At 45.5% G+C, this 23,876-nt stretch overlaps 1 protein-coding gene across 1 annotated transcript in view; it reads left to right on the top strand.

Moving 5' to 3' along the window:
- The window catches only part of LOC307247776 (voltage-gated inwardly rectifying potassium channel KCNH7-like), a gene marked incomplete at both ends in the record, with an annotated part of 112,709 nt that overhangs the window by 54,462 nt on the left and 34,371 nt on the right, over nucleotides 1-23,876 (top strand). The window contains 5 exons of the mRNA XM_080023898.1: nucleotides 1,015-1,500; nucleotides 2,831-2,851; nucleotides 4,962-4,985; nucleotides 5,879-6,093; nucleotides 13,855-14,280. Coding sequence (XP_079880024.1) covers nucleotides 1,015-1,500; nucleotides 2,831-2,851; nucleotides 4,962-4,985; nucleotides 5,879-6,093; nucleotides 13,855-14,280 — 1,172 coding nt within the window. The remainder of the gene's footprint in view (nucleotides 1-1,014; nucleotides 1,501-2,830; nucleotides 2,852-4,961; nucleotides 4,986-5,878; nucleotides 6,094-13,854; nucleotides 14,281-23,876) is intronic.

A 23,876-nucleotide genomic window follows, 5' to 3' on the forward strand; every position in this document is an offset into this window, starting at 1 on the left:
CCCCAGATCTGACTCCAGCCTGTCGTCATGGAGATAGAGATCGACTGATTGATGACTTTTTTTTTTAATCGCTCGGCAGATCGAGATATCGAAACCATCTATTACACACAAATTGAAATTCTGGCATCGTCAGCATCCGACTGCGGAGTTAATTCAACACGAGGCTCCGACCCGGGAGGAGATGATGTAGCACCAGCTAAAATTAGTCTCTTCTTCCTACCACTCCCTCCCGTTCTCACCCTCTTCCTCCCCCTCCGTCAATGTCACCCAAGTAATACGAGACGCTACAGCAGTTCCTACTTGCTCCTAAACGCTCTGCCACCACATAAACGTAATAATAGTAATCATAATAATAATAATAATAATAACGTTATAATAATAATAATAATAATAACGTTATAATAATAATAATAATAATAATAATAATAATAATAATAATAATAATAATAAATATTCCGCTATCAGGTTAGAGCCGTCTTGCCAGGCTTTTTTGGGGACGGATCAGGGGAAAGAAAAAACAATAAATACGAATTTCTTTTTTCTTTCGCCTGATTTTATTGATTACTACCGAGCTTTGACATGAATTCCAAGCAAAAATGTTGTGCTTCCAATTCATGTGAAAAGCTCGGTAGTAATTGCTCCGAAAGGCTTTGTGGCTACGGGTATTGTTATTTTTATTGATCCTCACAAACCGCTGTGAGATTGGTTATTAATATTAATATTGAATTGAACTACAATGAGACACCGGGGAATTTAGAAGTAACCACGGGATGATTTGGGGGGAAAAGGAAAATATTTTCATTTTTCATTTTAATAAATAACTTTTATTTTTTTTTATTTTTATGAAATAGTTTATCAAACACAGGATAAGATGTAAATTCCTTGTGCAAGCACACAAGGAATTAACATCTTATAATCATTTATCTTAATCTATCTTAATCATGTATAATTTTTTGTTTACGAAAAATCAGTTGGGAGTTCAAACACAAAATGGATCTGTTTTTCTCCGTCTAGGGAAAGGGCGGTTCTTCCGGTTCCGCTTCCCAGCGCTGCACCTGCTGGGGATCAGCAAGCAGTCCCTGCCCCAGGAGGACCCGGACGCCGTCACCGTGGACTCGCCCCGCCACAGTGACGGCTCGGCGGCCACGCGGGACTTCCAGCTGCCGGCCACCAGGGGGAGCTGCAGCCCGTCCTACGCCAATGACACCCGCGCCCTCATCGGCCCCAGCCACTGCTCCACGCCCGTCTCGGGGCCCCTGGACCACTCCTCGCCCAAGGGCCCGTGGGACCGCCTGGACCTCCAGACCCAGGGTAAGACCCGGACCCAGGGTCTGGGGGACTTGGTGACTCCAGCCCTGCCCTCCGTCCAGGGGCCCCTCACTCCCAACGCCTCCAAAGAGTCGGTTTGCAGCATCCGCAGGGCCTCCTCCGTGCATGACATGGAGGGCTTCGGGTCCTCCACCACCAAGATGGCCTTCAGGGACCGCCACGCCAGCGAAGGTAGGAATGTCTCTCCAAAATTGTTTACAAAACACCCCCGTACGGAGTTTCTCAACCTGGGGGTTGTGGCCCCCACGTGGGGTCATTTGGTTGCGCACAGGGTCCCTGGATGTATTTCACATTTCAACATTTAGGTTTGAAACATGTCATCTCCCACCCTGCTCTATGATAAAATGAAAGTAGCCGATGCAACTTAAATGGTTGCCCAGTGGCCCTGGGCAACCAGATTTGGGCAGAATAATTTGCAGTCTGTTTAGAAACTGAGAATTTTATTTTAATGTTTCCCCTTTCTTCAAATCACACTCGTATAATGAAATTGTTGGTTATAATTAATAATTTTAGAAGTTCATTATCACTAAAATTTTAACCGATGAGAAACTCAAAAATGTACCTTCATTTGATGTTAAATGTAACCCCCCAAAAAATGTATTTGATAATTCAATGGCCCTTTCTCAATCGGCGTTCTTCTCTGTACTTGTGTTCTTGCGAAACGTCATCAGTCGCGGCCCAAGTACTGTTCCAATTCAAATTCATCAAGCCAAGTCCCGTCCAAATGCCCCGGATGTGGACATGCTCCGCCCATTTTATGGAGGATGCATCGGCGGTGACTTGTGTGGACCTGGGACAGCCAAGTATCCCAGAATGCATTTCGCAAAATGACCGTCCTGCGTCCTTCTGTCCCCGGGAGTCTGTACTCCCGAGTCGAACTTGCCAAGTCTGAACTACCAAGTCCGCAAGTCCGGTCTTCGTGTACTTGGTATTGAGAAACGGCCAATGTTTCCCTTTCACTCTTATTATTGAAATATGGATTATTAAATACATCAATATCACTCAATTACAGTGTTGTTACCATATAAAGAAATCACATTTATTATATAGTTTAATAGAGTATATATTAAAATAGTATATTAGTATATTAGTCTGACTGAGCCACACCTCTATCCTCCATATATTTTTATCGATTTCCCCCAACATGTCATTAGCTCCTTAGCTCCCCTCTCCTCATTAGGCTGCAGGTGGTGGAGTCGCCTCCAGACGCCGTCCCTCCACCCCTCCATCCCCTGCACCACCCCCTCCACACTTCCCTTTTTATCTCCCGATTCAATTCCCATTGAAATGGCTCTGGGCGGCCGACAGCGTAATACATCTCCTTCACAGCGATGAAATGCTGCGGTGGGTTCCCCCCGTTTATCACGCAAAGAACGAAGGGGAGGAATAAAGAAAGAAAGCCCGACATCACTCCACTCCTCTGTGGCTCTTTCTCACTTGGAACCCTCCCCCCCTTCCCTTCCCTTCCCTTTCTTCCCCTCCGTGTTCTCTCTCTTTCCAGACAACGGTCGTAATATCAAAGGTAACAGCCAAATGGCGCTCGTGCATCTTGAGATTTTGGTGGAATTTTTGTTGCTTAATTTTGAATTGTAATTTCCACTCCGTTATTACCATACGTGTGCACATACACACACACCCTGGCTTGCTGCATGAGATCCTCCCGAAATGCTCGCGCACGTGACACGAGATGGTAGAATGATGGAATGATGGAATGGCCGATGGAAGGCCTACGCTGTATTGAACTTGTGTGCTCGCTCTCTCTCTCTCTCTCTCTCTCTCTCAAATAAAAAATAGATGAATAGATCGAAAAAGATGCTGACCTCTGCACATGCCTGCATGAAGTAACATTCATTCTCTAGCTTGCTCGCCCTCCCTCCCTCCCTCCCTCCCTCTCTCTCTCTCTCTCTCTCTCTCTCTCTCGCAATAATCAATGAGGCTTTTTCACGAGACGGTAGCTTGTGCTGTCTTTAACTTTAACTCGATCCTCTGTTGGTTTGATTCTTTCTGTGCTTTTCGATGCCTTGCTTTGTCATAACTGGAAAAATATATGATATACTGTATATGTGTCTGTATATATGTGTGTGTGTGTGTGTGTGTGTGGTTGTCTGTGAAGGCCTGGATTTTTTTGTTTCGCTTTTAGGTTGTGTCCTACTGCTAAGGGTGCATGGGAGATAAATGACAATAATCAAAAAAAACTGGTATTGACACTGGTCAAATATATATTTTTTACAAATACCTTGATGTTAAGAATTTGAGGACATTTTTGAGGGTTGCCAATTTGTGCAACATATTTTCAATAAAATAAATATTCAAGAAATAACAATTAGTAATCTGGATATTATGACCATTGATTAAATCCCGGACAATATCTAGTCTCATATCGCAATATCAAATTGATATTGTTATCTTGAAATAGCAACTTAATTTCAATATAATGATAACCAAAATCGTAGATGATAACAAGTTTTGTATCGAGATATGAACTTAATATCTATATTGTGATATATCGACTTAATACCGAGATCATGATATAATGATAACCAAAATCCCAGACAATATCTCGTGTCATATCACAATAATGACTGGATATCTTTATTGAGATATGTCACAATCACAATAATTAGGATAACAAAAATGTCGTACAACATCCAGTCTCATATAGCGATATCACCTTCATATAGATATTACGATATTACAATAACCAAAATCCCTGATGATCTAGTCTGATATCAGGATATTGACTTGATTGATATACAGTATCCTGATATCGATATTCAGATAATAAGAAACAGTCTTTAATCGTCACACGACACTCCACAACACATGCTTGCACACACACACACATGCACATGCTTTTGATGGTGGCCGGTGAAATGGCTCCTCTGCTTTTGACCCATCCTGGCTTGTCCTTCCTCCGGGGGCACAGCAGGAGCAGTGGGCAGCATACGTGGACGCGCCCGGGGACCAGGTGATAAGTGTCCATCGCTGGTCAGACGATGATGGGTGCATGTTTTTGGTGGTGGTCCTTACTGACGTGAGGTGGAGGAAACCCCATGTGAACACGGGGAGAACATGCAAACTCCACACAGAAAGGCTCCTGTTTTTTTTGGAAGATAACCCGCCGGAGCACGGTGCCAACAGCGCCCCAGGCGGGAATCGAACCCAGGACCTTCTTGCTGTGAGGCAGCAGTGCAATGCACTGCGCCACCGTGCCACCAATAATAAAATTCCCACAAAAAAAATCTCGTCTCTTATCACGAAATATCGATATTTTATACAATATTATACGGATGTATGGCCCAGCCCTGACATGAAATAATGTGGATTAGTGTAACAGAAGGTCAACATACAAGTACATATGCAACAATTTTGAGCCATGATCCAATGTGTACATATGTAAATACCATTGAGTCTGTACTGTCTGTGTGTGTGTGTGTGTGTGCGTGTGTGTGTGTGTGTGTGTGTGTGTGTGTGTGTGTATATATATATGGTGAATTTACTGAAAAGTACTGAAATGTAATACTGACTGACCCTCACTGCTTCTTCCACGTAATACCACTTCCTCTTTACCCCCCCTCTCTCTCTCTTTCACTCTCTCTCTCTCTCTCTCTCTCTCTCTCTCGGTTGGCTAGTCTCTCGCTCCTGGATAGCTGGGGGTATGGCTTGAGCTTTTTTTTTTTTCCTCCTCATTTAAGTTTCACTGTTTCTGACTGTGATGCTATGACGTGTCCCCGCTGTGGCCTGCATGGATGCTGCGTATGCACTCCTCCATCCTCAGCTGTCCGCTCCTCTGTCCTCCACCCTCAATCACTGTAACTTTGTGGAAAATGGGGAAAGAAAACGAACAAACAAAACAACAGCGTTTCTGTTTCTCTGCCGGTTCACAAAAGCTGAATCGGCAAAAAAAAACAACAAAAAAAAAAACCTCTCTTTCTCACTTTTTTCCCCCTCACGTGCTGTAGTGTTTGTAGTGCTGTCACATGCATTGTTAGTTCCAAATTCATGAAAATACTAAAAAAGGGACTTTGGTCACTTATCACCGCTTGCAGCTAAAAAACATTTACGTAACTTTGTGCCTGTACGTGAACATGTTATCTCGACAACCATTTATGTCCCGGTTTCATTGACGCCAGAAGTCAGATGAATGGAGCGATTGACTACACAACGATTGACCGTCTAACGTTGCGCTCTGTGATTGCACCGGGTCGATCTGTTCTCTCAGCGACACTGTTCTTCATTACACTTTAATGAGAGACGTTGAAAGGCCGCCGCTCACCCTGGAAGGATCGGGAGCGGCCCCGGAGTTTGTGTTTCAGTACCTGTCGTGACTCTCAGTGTTGTGTTGGTGTCGTTGAACTCACTCCAAAAAAGCCAAGATCTGCTCCACGCTCGCCAGTGTCGGGGACAACCTCAAACCAACAGCGAACGCCACACTGTTCAGAGGAGCCCCAATAGTCCTTGGGCGTGGCGAGGACTCTTGAAATGTTGACATTCCCTCTCTGTTTTTCTAATCTACCCTCTTCTTCCACTTCCGCCCTCCTCGTCCAAGGACCCCTCAACCAGATCAAGACCAGCCTGCTGGGCTCCACCTCCGACTCAAACCTCAACAAGTACAGCACCATCAACAAGATCCCCCTCATCACACTCAACTTCTCAGAGGCCAACAACGAGAAGAAGTGCCCCTCGCCTCCGTCCTCGGAGAAGACCATTATCGCCCCCAAGGTCAAGGACCGCACGCACAATGTCACAGACAAGGTCACGCAGGTGAGGGGCAACCGCATTGGGTTAAAGAATGGGGTATTAGTTGCATTGTGCATACAATGGCACAATAAGGAACATATCACAGCTAGCTAAATAAATCCACATTCTGTGCCCTGGTAAGAGCAATTTTTGCAGCAGTCGTGGTGTCATGCTTGTTTGATTCTTTGGCGTTTGAAGCCAGCTGTGAATGAATCACAAAGGTCCAAAGATACAAGGAAATTAAACAAATAAAATCACTCATCAAGACCCTGTGATCCCTAAAGTGATCCCTATTACAGCTGATACCATTTTCCAACTCTAATCAACACAACTAGGGTTGCGCAGCTGTATTTTCATATCGTCCAGTCATGGCTGCTCGAGATCGCCGATATGCGATCTGATCGCCGGCGGCGGTGGGGGTAGGAGTGGAGGGCGGATGGATGCTCAGCCCTTGTTATTGATTTTGCCCTCAACACCATCTCCAAGAGGGCACGGGGGCAGAGAAAGAGAGAGAGAGAGAGAGAGAGAGAGAGAGAGAGAGAGAGAGAGAGAGCGAGAGAGAGAGAGAGAGAGAGAGAGAGGTGGAACCATGTCATCAAGAGCAGCTGAGCCGCAGAGTGGAGGGAGGGGACAGGGGTGCTGGATCCTGCGGAGGAGCATGGAAACACGCACAGCAGTAGAAGTCGTATATTTATTATTTTTTTATGAAACTATTTATTCTCTGTTGGGCATTTTCTTTTAATTATTACTGATGTTAGAATTTAATTTGGATTGAAGATTTGAATAATTATCTTGAGCGTGGCTCAGCATCTGATGGATCTTCGAAATGATCAAAGCTTTAAGCATTCTGCAAGCAATGCAGTTAAAGTTACACGAATAAACATTTATAAAAGGGTGTGAACAGTTTCTTTAGACTATTTAAACATTTTTTATTTAATAACAATGCATCTTCTCTTCAAACAACGGCTCCCACTTAAAAGTCTGTGCTGTGTGTGCTTGGTGCCGACAATATCACAGCAGCATGTTCCGTTTAACATTATTATCTGATCTTTAATATCACAATTCAAATCATATCCATAATGTTAACGCACAGCAAATTTTGGTCAGCAGGCGTATGGAGAAGGGAGGTGCGGGGTGTCAGATCCACGGAAAAGAGACGGCACTCGTGCTGATTAACGGTGCTCAGCGGGCGGACATGCTGCTCCACCCGAAACATCTCTAAATGCAGATTGGGTGCAGATTCTAGAGATTGTAGTTAAAACCGCCTTAATATCGCCGTAGAAAAAAAACAATCACCGATCATCTCTTCAATTGTTGATATGCGATCCGATCGCAACCCTAACCCAAATTGACCTTCAACGTCCCCAGAACAAATCCCTGTTATTGTGGGGGTTGGAGTGTATCTGGAGGTTTTGGTCATGAATATTGGCCCAATCAGTGAACTTCTTCCTACCTGTATACCTTGTTTTTCCTCCCCTGGTTGTGACGTGTGTTCTTGTGCGGTTTATTGGCTTTAGGTTAAATGATGAATGTACAGCAGTGAAAGTATTGAGCGCTTGCTTGCGAGCCTTTATTACACTGGTTCGCATTCTTAAATTATTCATACCTACGATCAACACCAGTCGAATCACCGCCTGGAAATCATCATTGGGAGCATCATTGGAATTTGCTGGTAATATCCATCTTAAATAGCGTTCATTACCTAGTGCATGTTACACCGGCACGGACCCGACCAGACACCACCGCCCTCCCCAACGCCACAGCCAGCTCTGGGTCCAGTTGCCGGCCGCTTGCCCTGGGATGATTAATTTGAAACTCAATAATCAGGGATTCTCTTACCGATGCCAGACTTCATCCAGAACTCAGGCCACATATCTAAAGTTACAGACAGGGTGAGGGGTTGTTCTCACCTTCCTTGCGGGCAGAGGGAACCGAGTCAGGGGGTAGGTGAGGAATGTACATTAATGCATTCTCCGGAGAGGGCTCAAATTGCCCCCCAAGCCCCCACATTAGGGCTCGTTTTTGCATTTACCCCACTAATGGTGTAATGGGTAGCGGATCGGTGAAATTGACCCCTTCCTAAGCACTCAAGGAAGGGCAACATCACCCCAGAGTCTGGTCACGGCAGGAAGCAGTGGACCATGCCGACCTCTCCCTCTTCTGTCAGGGTCATGCACTTGTCAAGATAAGGAGAGATGGGGGAAGTTTGTGGCTATTATTGACTTGTAACGCTAACGTCAACACTAAGGCGCTAGTGCAATTTAGTGCATCGTGTTCTTGTCTGCTGTTGTGTCTTTGTGTATCTGGTAACGCTCCAACAGTGCGGTGATTGAACTCTCAAGAGGTTTGGCGTCAAAGCAGCGGATAAGAATCTGCTTTGCGCATTGTGTTGCTCAAATTCGAACCTAGTTCTGAATGTTTTAGATCAATGTACCTGCATACAGTTTTCTTTATCCTATAGGTCCATCAGCCCTGTGTTCCCTCATCATAGAAAAATCATTGTAGTTGTCTCTGCCAACAGGTAGGGGTTTAGGGAGGGGTTTCAGTGGTTTGCCAACATGGCGAGATTTTTTAATTGTATCCTGAACAAAAGGCTCGCTGGCCAGAAGTATTGATATTGATAATAATATAAATAATAACAATAAATAATAATAATTTCAATTCAGCCACGACCATCTGCCCCGCCGGCCTATGGACCAGGACTTAAAGGGCTGGAGAGCCAGGTACCACCAGGTGATCCAGGCATTTGTGTCCTTCATGCAGTGCAGCCACTGCAGCGGGGTGTGGTCCGAACAGAGGGTGACAGCGCGTCCCAGCAGTGTCGTGTCGCTGGCCAGAAGTATTGATAATGATAACAATAAATTGTTGTTTTGGGCGCAGGAGGAATGGCGTACCGTTATCTGGCTGACGAGCCAGTGCGCCGATCCCCTCTGCAAGACAGACAAACATTAAGAAATCTCCCTGCCTCGAGTCGGACCAATCAGCACCGCGTGGGCACTGATTAGGCTGATTCGAGGCAGCTTGGCTGCAGGAAACGGAGCCGTGCTGTCATCTGCAGCCGGTGCTTGACCACGCCCCTTGGTCCGCTCAGTTCTAAAGCACCAGCATTTACAACAATTAATCGCCTTATATTTTACATACACACCACGGACATTGTTTGGGTTTGAGGCAAGATTCTTTTGGGGAAAATAGATTAAAGTTCAAGTTTGTTGAAACAAAGGTCGTCAATGCCATGGAGTCTGGAACTGCAAATAAGGTGTCTCGGAACCAAACTCTACTTCTGCTGGGACAGTGGCTTTATTTTTTTAATTTAAAAAATCCATGACAAGAATTATGTCCATACCTCTGTTAGATTAGCAAAACTTTGTAATCAGATAGTAAATAGTCAGTTTGTTCAGTAAATAGTCATGGTCCAATGGCTTATGTGAGATCTTTGGGAGACTTTGGAAGAAGATTGTCCACAAACACCGTTTCACATACTATCTGATTATGTATTTTTGTTGATATACCAGAGGTATGGACCTGATTCTTCTGTTTATGTTGTGGGAACATAATTCAACTCCCACAAAAACACTGATTATCACCATTCAGATGACAATCAGTTGTGATGGTTTTTGCTGTTTATTCTCGCTGCATGCCGCATCACAGGGCTCTGCGTTGGATCCAGTATGAATAAGATGTAAGCAGGTTGTGTGTTTGAATCCCTGTGACCATTCAATTCTTGTAGCCACCCGACTGTAAGTAACACAATGTAGTGGCAGCTGTCCGGAGCCGAGCTCTCACTCCAACTCCTGTTTGAAGCTGTGATCAAGGCCCAGCAGAACAGACAGCCTCCCTTGGCCTTGGCAGCTTCTTAGCTCCAGCAGGCAGATGGAGGGCTGACCCAGGAAGCTGGTCATAGGAGCCAGGCTGGAGGGGGGTCCACGCTCACCGCTCACATGCTGTTTCTTAAACCTTGCTAGATGGTCTAGACATGGGCAGGTCTCATCTGCTGACTATCTTTGTATAAATAACTACAAAAACTATTAATTACAAAACATTGACAAAGTGGCATGCACAAAATTAGTCACATACATAACATTTACCATTAACATAGCAACATACCTAATCATAATCAGATTATGCATAATTAGAGCTATGGACATTATTCATTATATGCTGAGGGATAATAGGACTTAGAGAACATAGGGTCTTGGGAACATAGGGCCCTGGGAACATACAGTAAGACCTTGGTAACATAGGGTCCCTGGAATATAGGATCTTTGAACATAGGGCCCTGGGAACATACAGTAGGGTCTTGGGAACATAGGGCCCTGGGAGCATAGGGCCCTGTGAACATAGGACCTTGTGAATATATGGCCCTGGGAACATAGGACCTTGTTAACATTGGGCCCTGGGAACATAGGGCCCTGGGGACATAGGACCTTGGGAACATAGGACCCTCGGAACACTCAGTTATATAGCGTGCTGGGAACATAGGACCTTGGGAATATAGGGCCCTGGGAACTTAGCACCATGTGAACATTGGGCCCTGGGAATAAGGGCCCTGGGAATATAGGGCCTTGGGAACATAGAACCTTGGGAACATAGGACTCTCTAAATATAGGACCTCAGTAACATGGGGCTCTGGGAACAGAGGACCTCAGTAACATAGGGCCCTGGGAACAGAGGACCTTGGGAATATAGGACCATGGGAACATAGGCCTTGTGAACATAGGGCCCTGAGAACAGAGGGCTTTGGGAACGTAGGACCTTACAAGACCTATAGGACACTTTAGATCATACCTTTCCTCAGGCCACAGCCACTGGGTATGTAGAGACCCCTGTGCAGAAACATTCACTATCACTGTGAAAGGCTAGCAATGTTCACTTATTAGCATCTGTTAGCCTTGACATTAATGTCAAGCAGCAAGCGGGCAGGAGCAAGGCCACGTGATGAGCCGCGGAAACACAAAACAACACCCCACTCTTATAAATAATACTCTATGCAGGCCCAGACAACAGAGCAAGCCAATGATAACCGGAGAAGGGGAGAAAGCTAGCTCTCCATTTGCATAGCGTTTGAGCTGGTGCCAGACGTGGAACAAGCCTTGTATTATCCCGCAAGAGAGAGAGCTCATTTGAGCCAAAGAGGGTAGATAGCTATAGTAGGTATGTTTAATAATTAAGATGGCAATCTTTTATTTAGAAACAGAATTGGCCACAAACACTTGTCGTTCTGCCAGCCGTCCAACTTGTACCAGACTTCCCAGCATGCCTTTGGCTGAATTAATCCATCCATGCGCGCTGAAAGCTGCTGGTCCCAGTCTATGCCCTGCTACCATCTCATTTCTTTGATCTAAATCAAAGATGGTATGTGGGATGCAGTGCAATAGGACATTTATGTGCTGGGAATGCATAATGAGAGGAGGTAGTATACTTTTGACACTCCACATAAACAGACTCGCAGACATTCATCTGTTTTTACACTGTCTGAGGAAAAAAACACCTCTTCCAGGGTAATTTCAACCATTTTATCATGAATCCACTTCTCCAAAAAAAGATGAAAAATTTGAATTCCTGTTGGACTTGGAGCAGAGTTTGTCAAAAGTCAACAGCGGTCATGCGTGAAGCTGACACCAATAAAACCAGCAGCGTATTTTTTAAATGAAGTGCCTGTTTGCTGAATAATAGAAGGTGTTTATCTCGTGCGTCCTCTGGTCTCTGATTGATTTGAAAGGTTAGACCACATCAGACGGTGACAGCATTTTTAGCTGGCCCTCCATCGCACAGAGGGCAGCACTTCATAATAGCCGACTCAATTATTAACATGTCGGCCGATCTCTCACACCACTTCTTCATCATTTTTAGGTCCCGGTGGCCTTTTCTGCCCTAACGCCCACGTCCTGTCCTCTCATCCATGGTTAGAAGGTTACCACGGTGACCACCGGCCAGGAAGAGATAAGGGAAGAGATGCGGTTGGGGATGGGATGCCAATAATTGAGACTTCTTTATCCTTAAGTCTTCTACCCCCTTTTTTTCGTTCCCCTTCCGTTGCTGACAAAGGAGGCACATCGTAATTGCCTCTCTGCCCTTGGGAGGGTATGGGTACTTTTACCTGTCCTTACCCCTATGTCTCTCTTTCTCTCTCTCTCTCTCTCTCTTTCTGTTCCACTCCATCCCTCCCTCTCTCTCTTTCTTTCTCCAGCTACAGTAATCAGCGGTTGAGGCAGCCCACAACCCCTTGTAATTCCCCAGGTATCAAAGTGTCATACACTCAGATAAATGGGATGTATCCTCTCACCCAAGCTTATAATTACCTCTGTGTCATTCAGACAGTTATCTGAAATTGTTCCATGACTCTGCTGTTATACTGATCTTAAAAATCCTAGGACACTTTGGTAAGTGGAGAAGCCAAGACAGTCGGCAATAGCGATAACCAGGTGTTTAGGGAGCGGATGGTTGCCTCCATAAAAAGAGAATTGCATCCTATCTTACGTTATTTTTGGAATCCATTTTTTTCCTTGCCACAGGCAGAAAGGCAAAATCCAATGCCGGACATTTCGACTTGCTGCTGTGTCTAATTTGAATTCCACTGCCGTCTCTTGTCTGCTTGTTTTACAAGAATTGACTTATTTAAGACCGGAGTTATAATGTAGGAGGATCTGTTATGAGAGAAGGATCAGTGGGTCTGCAACGACTCAAGCGTGATGGTGAGAAAGGCTCGATCTCAGAATATCCGACTCCCCTTCTGTCCGATCCTTTACTTACCACCTCAGTGATGTCCTTGGGGGAAAATATAAAAGCTTCTGTGGGTTTTGTGTTGAGTTTTTCATCATGTTGAACTGTATTAGAACTGTGCTACTGTACATGACTTCAGCGATGTAGGCCCTGTAGCCACATTCCGGCATTGCAAACATGATCTTTACTTGGCCTAACCTTCCATATGTCATGAATTTATTCCACACGTTGGAATACAACTGAAGGGGCGACATTGTAACATGGGCGTTGCTTTATTATTTTCGTGTGAGTGTCTCAGTTATATCATTGGAGCCGTGGGGTATTGTACTTTAGCTGCACAACACTTTAGCAGTTTGTACCTGCTAATAAGCAGGAATGTGTGTGTGTGTGTGTGTGTGTGTGTGTGTGCGTGTGTGCATGTGTGCGTGTGTGTGTGTGTGTGTGTGTGTGTGTGTGTGTATGTGTGTGTGTGTATGGAGGAGGAGGGGGGGTTGAGTACCTGCCCCTTTGCCCCTTCATGTCCATGGTGCCATTTTTATCAGGTGCGTTTTTGTTTTTCTTAAGCATGAATGGGCATTGCGGTAGCGGATTTTCTGGGCAAGATATCTATATTTATAAAGATGCGTTCTTGATCGGGGCGGCCGTGATCTGCTCTCCACTGTGTCCTCATGCCACACAGTTTCCTTTATTTATCAAAAAAAAAACACCATGCATGACGGGCCCTCCCCCCCCCCCCCCCCTTCATGTGCTTTTACTGAGCACCTGCTCCTCTTAATGTCTCTCTGCACGGGCCTGCTAATGAGACCACCAGATGCACTTTGAAACTAGGGTTTTTACCTTCAGTGTCACCCAGTGGAAGTTAATATGCCTTATCATTGCTGTTCTGAAATATGCAGGGATGAAATGTTTTGTGTTCAGAACAGAGCAGATGGCAAGTTAAACTAGCCATCTGCTCGGAAAAGCAAGGTACAAGGAAATCCCATTACTTCAGCCTCACCTAACTGGGAGGGGAACTGGAGGGTGAGCAGTTTCATGGTGTGATCTTCCTCTTTCTCCCTCCTCCAGGTTCTGTCGCTGGGGGCGGACGTTCTGCCAGAGTACAAGCTCCAGACGCCCCGCATGGACAAGTGGACCATCCTGCACTACAGCCCATTCAAGGCCGTGTGGGACTGGCTCATCCTGCTGCTGGTCATCTACACGGCCATCTTCACACCCTACTCGGCGGCCTTCCTCCTCAACGACATCGAGGAGCAGAAACGGCGTGAGTGCGGCTACTCATGCTCGCCACTCAATCTGGTGGACCTCATCGTGGACATCATGTTCATCGTGGACATCCTCATCAACTTCAGGACCACCTACGTCAACGTCAACGAGGAGGTGGTCAGCCACCCGGCCAAGATCGCCATCCACTACTTCAAGGGCTGGTTCCTCATCGACATGGTGGCTGCCATCCCCTTCGACCTGCTCATCTTTGGCTCAGGATCCGACGAGGTAGGAGGATCGATCAAGGCCGCTTTGTCGACCATGACCTGTGTGAAATCGTCCTACTCTCTGTCTATCTTTCCATCCATTCCTTATCCTTACATCCTCCTATTCCTATCCTTAAATCTTCCTGTTCTAGGTGTTGAGAAGCTAAAGCCCATAGCAGACCACTCAGTGGCGTAAGGCAAGGAGACGTTCTTAATAGGCTGGCTGTCCTTTGAAGTGTGGCAAATTCCTCCAATTCGGCCAATTAGCCTAACCTCCTTGTACATGGAAATTGGATAGCAGCCTATTACATTGAGGCATAGCGACCACATGAACCAACATAGTACTTTATTTTCAGATGGATTACTTTAATACTTTCTTTTCCCACCCTGGATTGTATGAAGGATAATTAATTTAGTGTGCGGAATGGCGTCAATCACAGTAACACTGAAACACACTAGATTAGCTGAATTTGCAATAACTTGCTCTATTAACCTGCTTACACTTGCATCCCCACAACATCAAACCCAATATATTAGCTTTTGTCAAGACTACACCGCATAATTAGTGAATAAATGATCAAATATACGCAGATGAAGCTAATTTCCCACCAATTAATACCAACAGTTTGTTTTTTTTTTGTTTTTTTTTTCCAAAAATGATGAAAGCAGGAGATAAGTTGCATCCTATCCTCCAAAATGTGTGAACATGGCAGATGCCGGGACGTGTGATGTAACCCCCCCGGAATAAAAACAGCTTCTGTAGGAATGACAGATGTGTGTGTGGTATGTGTTTACCTGTGCATGTGTGTGTGTGTGTGTGCACAGGGCAGGGACCGGGTGTCAGTGCACGCTGCTTTGCAGAGTCATTATTTCTACCATTAGGTGCGCAGACCTGAGGGCGCCCACGGCGGTGGGCTGGCACTGAGTGGCAGGAAGTGGAAGGCGAGCAGACAGCTCCACAACGCCCAGCTGGAACGAGCGTCCTCATCGTGCAACCAGACATAATGTCACACTGACAGGGTGTGTGTGTGTGTGTGTGTGTGTGTGTGTGTGTGTGTGTGTGTGTGTGTGTGTGTGTGTGTGTGTGTGTGTATGTGTGTGTGTGTGTGTGTGTGTGTGTGTGTGTGTGTGTGTGTGTGTGTGTGTGTGTGTGTATGTGTGTGGGCTCTCGTGCGTGGGATGAGTCGCCAGACCCAGATCTATCGCCCCCCATAGGCTGAGGGGTGGAATGACACAAGAACAAAATCTTTTCTCCCCTCTTCAGTTTGACAAAAAACCCTGAAACTGCAGGAGTTTGTCTGTTGGAATACAAGATATGAAATGATAAGATAAGACTGTAATAATCCGTAGGGGAATGCAGGTGTAATTAATGGAAACTAGCTGTTCTGTTGCAAGATTACAATTGCAAGGCTGCACTTATTCATCGAAAGTGATCAGTTCCAGCAGAACAGAAGCTCTTTGTTCACCAGAACAAGCTATCAGTCTATTAGTACATAACAGGTCTATTACAATCCATTAGGAATGATGAAAGGTTTGACTGTTTTTTTAGATTGAGATTGTGTTGTTGGCAAGTCACCCGGTAAAAATATTTCAGACCAGAGGTGTTACTAGATTGTTGTCTTTGGCTGGGCATTTGGATTTTTTGGGTGGGCAACAACAAAAATGTTGCTTTTCCTAAATAGGGTATGTAAAAAAAGGCTTGGTTCAACTTTGAAAACTGGGGGGGACTGACTTACGCACGGGGCTTTTTGTGTTTCATTCAATTCCATCTAGAACATATACATCTGCAATAAAAACACACTGTTTTTATCTGTTTTGTTTGGAGAAACTGATTTCATGAAGTGATCGGCATGAAGATTTCTCGGATTGCCAACCTTTATTTTATTTTTTGAAGAAAGGTTTAAAATATGGAAGATTTACGGGACCACCGTAAACTGCCATCCCAGTCCACCCGTAGACTGCCCCTTTTTCAGACTCTTCATTCGTTTGGTTCAGATGGTGAGCGAGAGTCAGAAAAATCAGTGGGCTCTGAAGTGAGTTGATACCCCCGGGGTCATCTCCACATGGTGATTTATGAGGGATATGCAGCCTGGCAGGGGGGAGAAGGCATCAGAGAACCGCTGCCGTAACGCAGCCACGTCTACGCTCTGGCCCGCCGAGAGGTGGTTACTGGACAGAGCCTGCACGGGACAGGTCGTTTTAGGAACCTGCGGCTCAAACTCCTCCCCCTCGATCACTGTGGTGGCCAGAGATATGGACACCCTCTACTCCTTTAGGAGGTTAATGTGGTAAATCGGAGTCGCCCGATGCCTGTCTGACCGATTGACCACCTATTCGACGTCCCAACCTACCGTGTGACCACAAGGGCCCTTGCCAATTTGCGAGTAATTTAGAGCTGGATGTAGGGAGAAAAACCTTGCTCCCCACTGCAAATTATCAGAGTCGGGCCCCCCTGTCGTATAAGTGCCGCTGAGGTTCCTGAGCCCAGAGCAAGTTCTCCCATGACAACCCAGCGAGCGTAATTTTGCTAGCAGGTCCATAACATACTGAACCTCGTTCTTACTTGTGCTAAGCCCATCCTCCCAGTTTTCATTTATAATGTCCAGCACCCTGAGGGTCTCCCGCCAAAGAGGAGTTCAAAGGGAGAAAATCCTGTGGAGGCCGAGGGGACCTCCCACATCGCGAACAACAGAGGGTTCAACCACTTGTCCCAATTACGGCTATCGTCGTGACCAAACTTACAAACCATGTTCTTCAGCATCTTATTGAACCGCTCCACCAGGCTGTCGGTCCGATTTCAAGAGGTTAATTTGTCACGTACATATACATACGTTCATACATAGTATATGCAATGAAATGTCTAAAAGAGGAGTTACTTGACCGTGTCGGGGGTTGGTAAAAGCTAATATGAATTGAGCGGACGTCCAACAGCACTTATTTCCTCTCCTGATTGAGTGTCACGGCTCCCTCAATATACTGTAACCTGTCCCTAATCACAGAAAAATCCAGGTGAGTGGGCACATCGATGCACCATAGATTTTAACTACCTTCTTAAATGCGTGGCGTAGGGTGTCGTCCCGCGACTGCTCTAGCGGAAAGTTGTCCGGGGCGGCGATCAATGGGACTGGGGATTCCTCCCCATGTGGATTCCTCCGCTACCGATCCCGCAGCAAGTGCTAACAGCCCTTCCGCGTCACCGTGCACCATGCAATACTCAAATTTCTCTACAGACCATGAGCTCACTCCCCCAGCCTCCTTCATTAAAGTGTCAAACCCTGGCCAATCCTTGACAGAAGTCAGGGAGTGCAACAGGTAGGAACTAACTGTAGCCCTCACCTTATGGAATTTCGAGCCACACCACTGGATAAGTGTGAATATCCCCATGCACACACCGAATCTCCAGCTGTGACGCCTCCACCAAAGCCCAGGTCGGCCAGGCATTGCTGGACCATCGTCTGAGAGCAGCCAAGCCTGATGTCTACCCCCTTGTACTCTTACCGATACGTTGTAGGTCCCTTCCTGACCGGGGGAAGGGTCCGGCGGACCAGCGACCCGAAACACCTCTCGGACCTTCATCAGGGAGCAGTCCTGCTAGATGTGATCGGGTTGCCCACAGCTCCAGCACCCTTGCCCAGGCGTATGAGCTGAGTGCTGCCCTAGGAGTAAACAGGGGACTGAGAGGGGACCGCACGTGAAGGAGATGAGGTGTCCCACAGGACCTAGCTGGTAGGGTCTCGTCAGTAGGGTCAGGCCAGTCCCCCCTGACTCCCTGGACTGGACTGAAGAGGAGGAGGGTGTCTTGCAGCCGGTCGGTGGGCCGCCATAAGAGCCCCGGGCACCGAGGAGAGTCGAGGTCCCACTGGCTCCTGGGACAGACCTCGTGGCGGCTCCTGGTGGTCCCGCGTGATCGCCGGGGCCAAGCTGGTGGGCAGTGGCAGCGGAGCCACTGGGCGGTTCTGGCCGGAGGGTTGAGGAGGATCTGCTCCAGGGCTACTAGGTCGACAGTCTGGTCCAGGGACCAGTCCTCAGGTCCCAGCCGCCTCTGGGCTGCGTCCCACAGGTGTTGGGCGTGTGTGATCTGGCGGCCCAAGGTGGCGTAGTCCAGTCCCCGGAATCACAGGCGGTGCTTCTCCGGTGTCCTCCCCACACGGTCCAGGACCGCCCTCCTGACGCCGTGATGGTCACGGCCGCCTCCTCCGTCATCTAGAACATGGAGAGTAATCATCCCCCGTCATCCTCTGCAGACTGCTGCTCAGAAGTGGGGCGGCCAGACGTTCCTTGCTCTGGATCTGCCGCTGGCCCCGCAGCAGCTCTGCCATTGCCTCCCAGTCCAGCGCCCAGTCCCTCGCCATCTCCTCGAGCTGGTTAGCCTGCACTGCCTGCATGGCGGCGATAGTCTGCTACAGCGTGGTCGGTGAGCTGCCTTCCACACTACCTCCCTCCATAGTCCCTGTTCAGGAGCCACTTGTGGACAGCTCTGTCCACAGACACGGGTTCATAGAGGGAGACGGAGACTTCCTGGCAGTGAGGTGCCGAACTGGTGGGGTTTTTATTATAATTAAATAAACAAACAGAAAGGCTCGTTGGCCAAACAGGAACATAAATGATTAACCAGAGTTGTTAGTGTGCATTAGGGTCCGACTTGCGATCTGGTCCCCAGGCTCTCGGATCCTGCACCACCATAAAAGCCTAACCTCTAAAAAATGATTCTAAAAAAGAGAAGAGGAAGTTGTCTTGACAGTGGGTGGCCAAAGTGCCGTGCGTCTACAAACTGTGTAAAGGCTTTCATGCTTTGTTTTTAATATTTGTCGTTTATTTAATTTGCAACACTCCTCGCACTCCTCATTTTTAGACTTTTGTGTTAAGTAACTTGAAAAGACACGGCAGAAAAGACAGGTGCTCTTGTCTGTTTTTGGAGTGTGTATTATTTTAGCTCTTTGTGCCAGAGACAGAGTACTATTTTTACTCGTCTTCTTGTGCACCTTTTGTTGCCTGGAAACTGACTCTGTGAGAATCAAAGCAGCTTCAAGTCTCTTCTCCAGTCTAAAGCACTTTATAGGTACGTTATATGTATATATATAAATCTTGTTATATATACTCTATATATATATATATGACGCTTGTAGATAATGCGATGACACCCATCCTGTATGAGGTAATAAATAATAGAAGGTTAGTGTTAAAATCCAAACTTAACTAGGATTAAAATATGTAATTTTTGGGGTTTAGCAGAGTCTTCAATATCCAACAATATTAATGTGGAATCCATCACATCGACTGTGTTGGGTGGATTCCCTCTCCAAAGTTTGCCTTCTTCTGATAAATTCATTTATTTGCTGAGCACAGCAAGCTTTATCAAATTCACCACGGCTGCATTTTACCAGTCGTGCATGTGACAGACCCTGCCACCAACAATAGGAAACAGCATATAGAGGAGCACCTGTACAGTATAACACAAATACATGAAATGACTCTTTCTTATATACTGCCAAAAAAAAGTATCAAATATGCTGGTTTATTATCTTCACAATGACTCCCTTTCAGCTTGTGGTGGCGGACCCGCCAACATCAATGTAAAACAAGCATATAGAGGAACACATGTATAATGGAAATACATTGTTTGTTATAAAGCACCAGCTAAATAAAGTATCAAATATGCATTTTTTTAAAACTAAATAATCTCACGGATTACCACTTTAAATGCAACATGAAAGATACGTGGAAGATAGATTGTAAAATATGTATTCTGTTGCCTGTGGTTGAGGCCACACCAAGCGGAGGAAAGCACTGCAACTCTATGTTCTACGACAGAACCTGAGATGAACGGAGATGAAGACAGGAAGAGGTGGTTTAATGCCAAACTCAAACTGAGGCCCGCTGAGAATTAGAGCCGGGTTTCAACAGCAGCACTGCAGATTCAAACAGTCTTTGAAGTAGAAAGTGTAACCGTCCACTCAACCATCCAAAACTACACTAGGTTGAGGTGAAGAGATTCTCTAGCAGCTGCACAAATCCGATAGATGGATGGATGGACAGACAGATATATAGACAGATAGATAGATAGATAGACAGATAGATAGATAGATAGATAGATAGATAGATAGATAGATAGATAGATAGATAGATAGATAGATAGATAGATAGATAGATAGATAGATAGATAGATAGATAGATAGACAGACGATAGATGGATAGGTGACAGACAGACATGATAGATTGATAGATTCATAGATGATAGACGGATAGATGATAGATAGATGATAGATAGATAGACAGATAGATGACAGACAGACAGATGTATAGATAGATAGATGATAGATAGATAGATAGATAGATAGATAGATAGATAGATGATAGATAGACAGATAGATAGATAGATAGACAGACAGATAGATGGATAGATAGATAGATAGACGGATAGATGGATAGATAGATAGATAGATAGATAGACAGACGGATAGATGGATAGATAGATGTGTGTTTCTAGAGTTTGCCGGGTGGCGCCGTGAAAAAAGTTTCAAATCCCACTTAAAGTAAAGAATGGAAACTAGCCGTTGTGTTGCAAGATCCAAATTGCAAGGCTGCACTAATTCCTCTAATTCAGTGGTTCCCAACCTTTTGGGACTCGCGGCCCACTTGAAAACCTCAAAACTGTTTTGCGGGCCTACATCCGACCAGAAGTCATTCTCAGAGGACGTATATTTTCAATCAAATGCATTCTCATTTGCACAGTGCAGTACGGGTAAAACAAAAAAAGAGGTGGGTTAAAAATAACCTTTTATCTTTGGAACCTTTGCGTAACGTTCGTAAGATTCAAGATTCTGATTCATTCATTTATTCGTCACATATACATACTTTCATACATATATGCAGTGGAATGTCACTGCAACGCAACCGGTGATTACACACAATATGTTCTAGACTGAACACAATAGCTATGTAAGAATTTCTACTTGGCTAACTAACTGATTCCTAAAAAGTAATGCAGTAAGTCGAATACTATAGAATAAAATAAAAATATATCGAATAAAATAAAATAAAATAAAATAAGAACTCAAGGGTAATGCAGGGTGGGGGTACAAAAAGGATAAAGGGAATAGGCTTATGTATATGGGATAGAGTTATGTATAAGGGATAGACTTATGTATATGGGATAGGCTAATTACGTATATACAGATATGTGCATTAAAGTAGCATGTGAATAAAGTGAGGTAGTGTTTGTGAGGTATACAGCACAGTATACAACAGTATGGCGCAGCAATACGGTAACACCGAACAACCCTGAACAGTGACACAGTATGTGGTACAGTATGCTACATACAGTACAGTAAGGTAGTGGAGCCTATGTGTGTGGCTCAGTGAGGACCCCTGGTGAGGTCAGCATTGACAGTTCTTATGGTTTGCGGGAAGAAACTCCGTCTCAGTCTCTCTGTTCTCGCTGTGTGACTGCGGAGGCGCTTGCCCGACCGCAGCAGCTGGAACAGTCCGTTGTTGGGGTGATGAGGATCCTTCATGATGCTGCGGGCTCTGCTGCTACACCTCCTGGTGTATAGGTCCTGCAGGGAGGGGAGTGTAGTTCCAGTGGTACGTTCAGCTGAACGCACCACCCTCTGCAGGGCCCGCCTGTCCTGAGCTGTACAGTTCCCAAACCAGGCAGTGATGTTGTAGATTAAGGAGCACATAGATGGATGATATTAACACACCTCATGAGAAGGCTGATGTTGCATGGCAGACACCAAATGCTTGATGTCTGGCTTAAGCGACGACAGTCTCAGGCGAAGATCTGGCTAAACTTTCAATATATTCCTGTATTTCGTCTTCAATGCCACAAGCGCTAAAAAGCCAGTCTCACAGAGATACGTCGTTGGGGAAGGCATCAGGAATCTCACAGCTCTGTCGGACAGATCGGGATACTCAGTAGCTACATGAAGCCAAAAGTTTGTCAGGTACGTCTGTGAAAAGCCAGTTTCAGTGCACTGTCGTAAGAGATCCAGAAGACTGTCCGTCTCTTTTGCGCTCAGGCCCGCTCAGGCCCACTTGCAATACACTCATAGGTTGGGAATCACTGCTCTGATTGATCAGTTCCGGCAGAACAGCCGCTCTGTGTTCGTCAGAGCAAGTTTCACCCTGAAAGTGAAAACCATTCAAGCGATGAAAGGTTCGACTCTTTTTTCGAGATTTGGTCCTTTGGAGTCACTCAACAAAACAGGTCGTTCCATTTTTTCTGACTCGTTGTTCGTTGGCTTCATTTGGTGCCGCGCACGGTGAGCGAGGGAGGACTTCCTGAACGAAGGAGGACTTCCTGAACGAGGGGAGGACGAGTCGGCTCGGCTCCGAGTTGTGGGGGCAATTCTCACAAGAACCGTTTAATTCTGTCAAAATTGTCTGTTTTTGTGGAATGCAAAGTGTAGATCAGTTGCATTCTATATGAATTGTGACAAAGCCCTTGGACCTTTTCTGCTTGTGACTTTTAATTTGGTTCAGTCATCATTTTCAGTTTGTGAGTCGAGGATTCACTCTTACGCGTCATTTATAAGATTTGTCCACTTCGACCGAATCGTTTGCGATCCATGAATCATTTACTATAAGTGGGACGTAATAATAATTATAACAGCTGTACACTATGTGTTGCTGCTGTTTTAAGTGGTTCACAGGATAGTGGTGCGTTGTACTGCGTTGCCGTGGCCGAAAGAAGATTGGGAAACACCGTTCTAGTTTGAATGTCTATTGTCTAAAGCCGTAGTTTCCAACAGGTGGTCTCGGGAGAGGTGGTCCTTGGAGAGGTTCCAGGGGGTCCCCAGCTGCAATGATTCATAGTTAAACTTCACCATTATTTCACTCACCAGAAGTTAGCACCTTTATATACATCAAAACATCTAAAAAGAAGAGTTTTAGAGAATTTAGCAGAAATATAGCGAGAAGAAAGAATACAATAATCAATAATCCAAACAATAAATATCCATACAATAATCCAAAAATTCTCAAAATTAAGAAATACATCAATGAATACGGGGGACTGCATTAAAAGATGAAGCGTTTATAAATAAGTAATCTGGGAGGTGATGATAATTTCCTGGAGGGAATTTGGGTAATTGTCAGCACAGTGGGGGTGGTATTATCCATTAGCGTTCGTGCTCCGTATGTCTCATCTGGTGTTTACAGATCACACAGTGCTAGCGCTAATAGTCATATCATCATGTATGGAGGCCATTTTTATTTTTTCCTTCCTTCCTTCCTTCACCCCTTCCACCCTTCCTTCCACCCTTCTTCCCTTTGATTCTTCCTTCCTGCCTTCCACCCTTATTTCCTTCCTTCCTTCCTTCCTTCCTTCCTCAACCCCTCTTTCCTTTGATTCTTACTTCCTTCCTTCCATCCTTTTTCCTTTCTTCGTTCCTTCCCTCCTTCCTTCCTTCCACCCTTCCACTCTTCCTTCCTTCCTTCCTTCCTTCCACCCTTTTTTCCTGCTGGTAGACCGGAGAGACAGGTTTTTGTGTGTGTGTGTGTGTGTGTGTACTAAATATTATTGAATTACGGACAAAGCGACTATGTTAAATCCTGGTTTGCAAGAATTCAGAAAAGCATTACAAATAAAAGAAAACAAATTACAAGAAACCTAAG

Source organism: Zeus faber (assembly GCF_960531495.2).
Source record: "Zeus faber genome assembly, chromosome: 2".
Classification (NCBI taxonomy): Eukaryota; Metazoa; Chordata; class Actinopteri; order Zeiformes; family Zeidae; genus Zeus; species Zeus faber.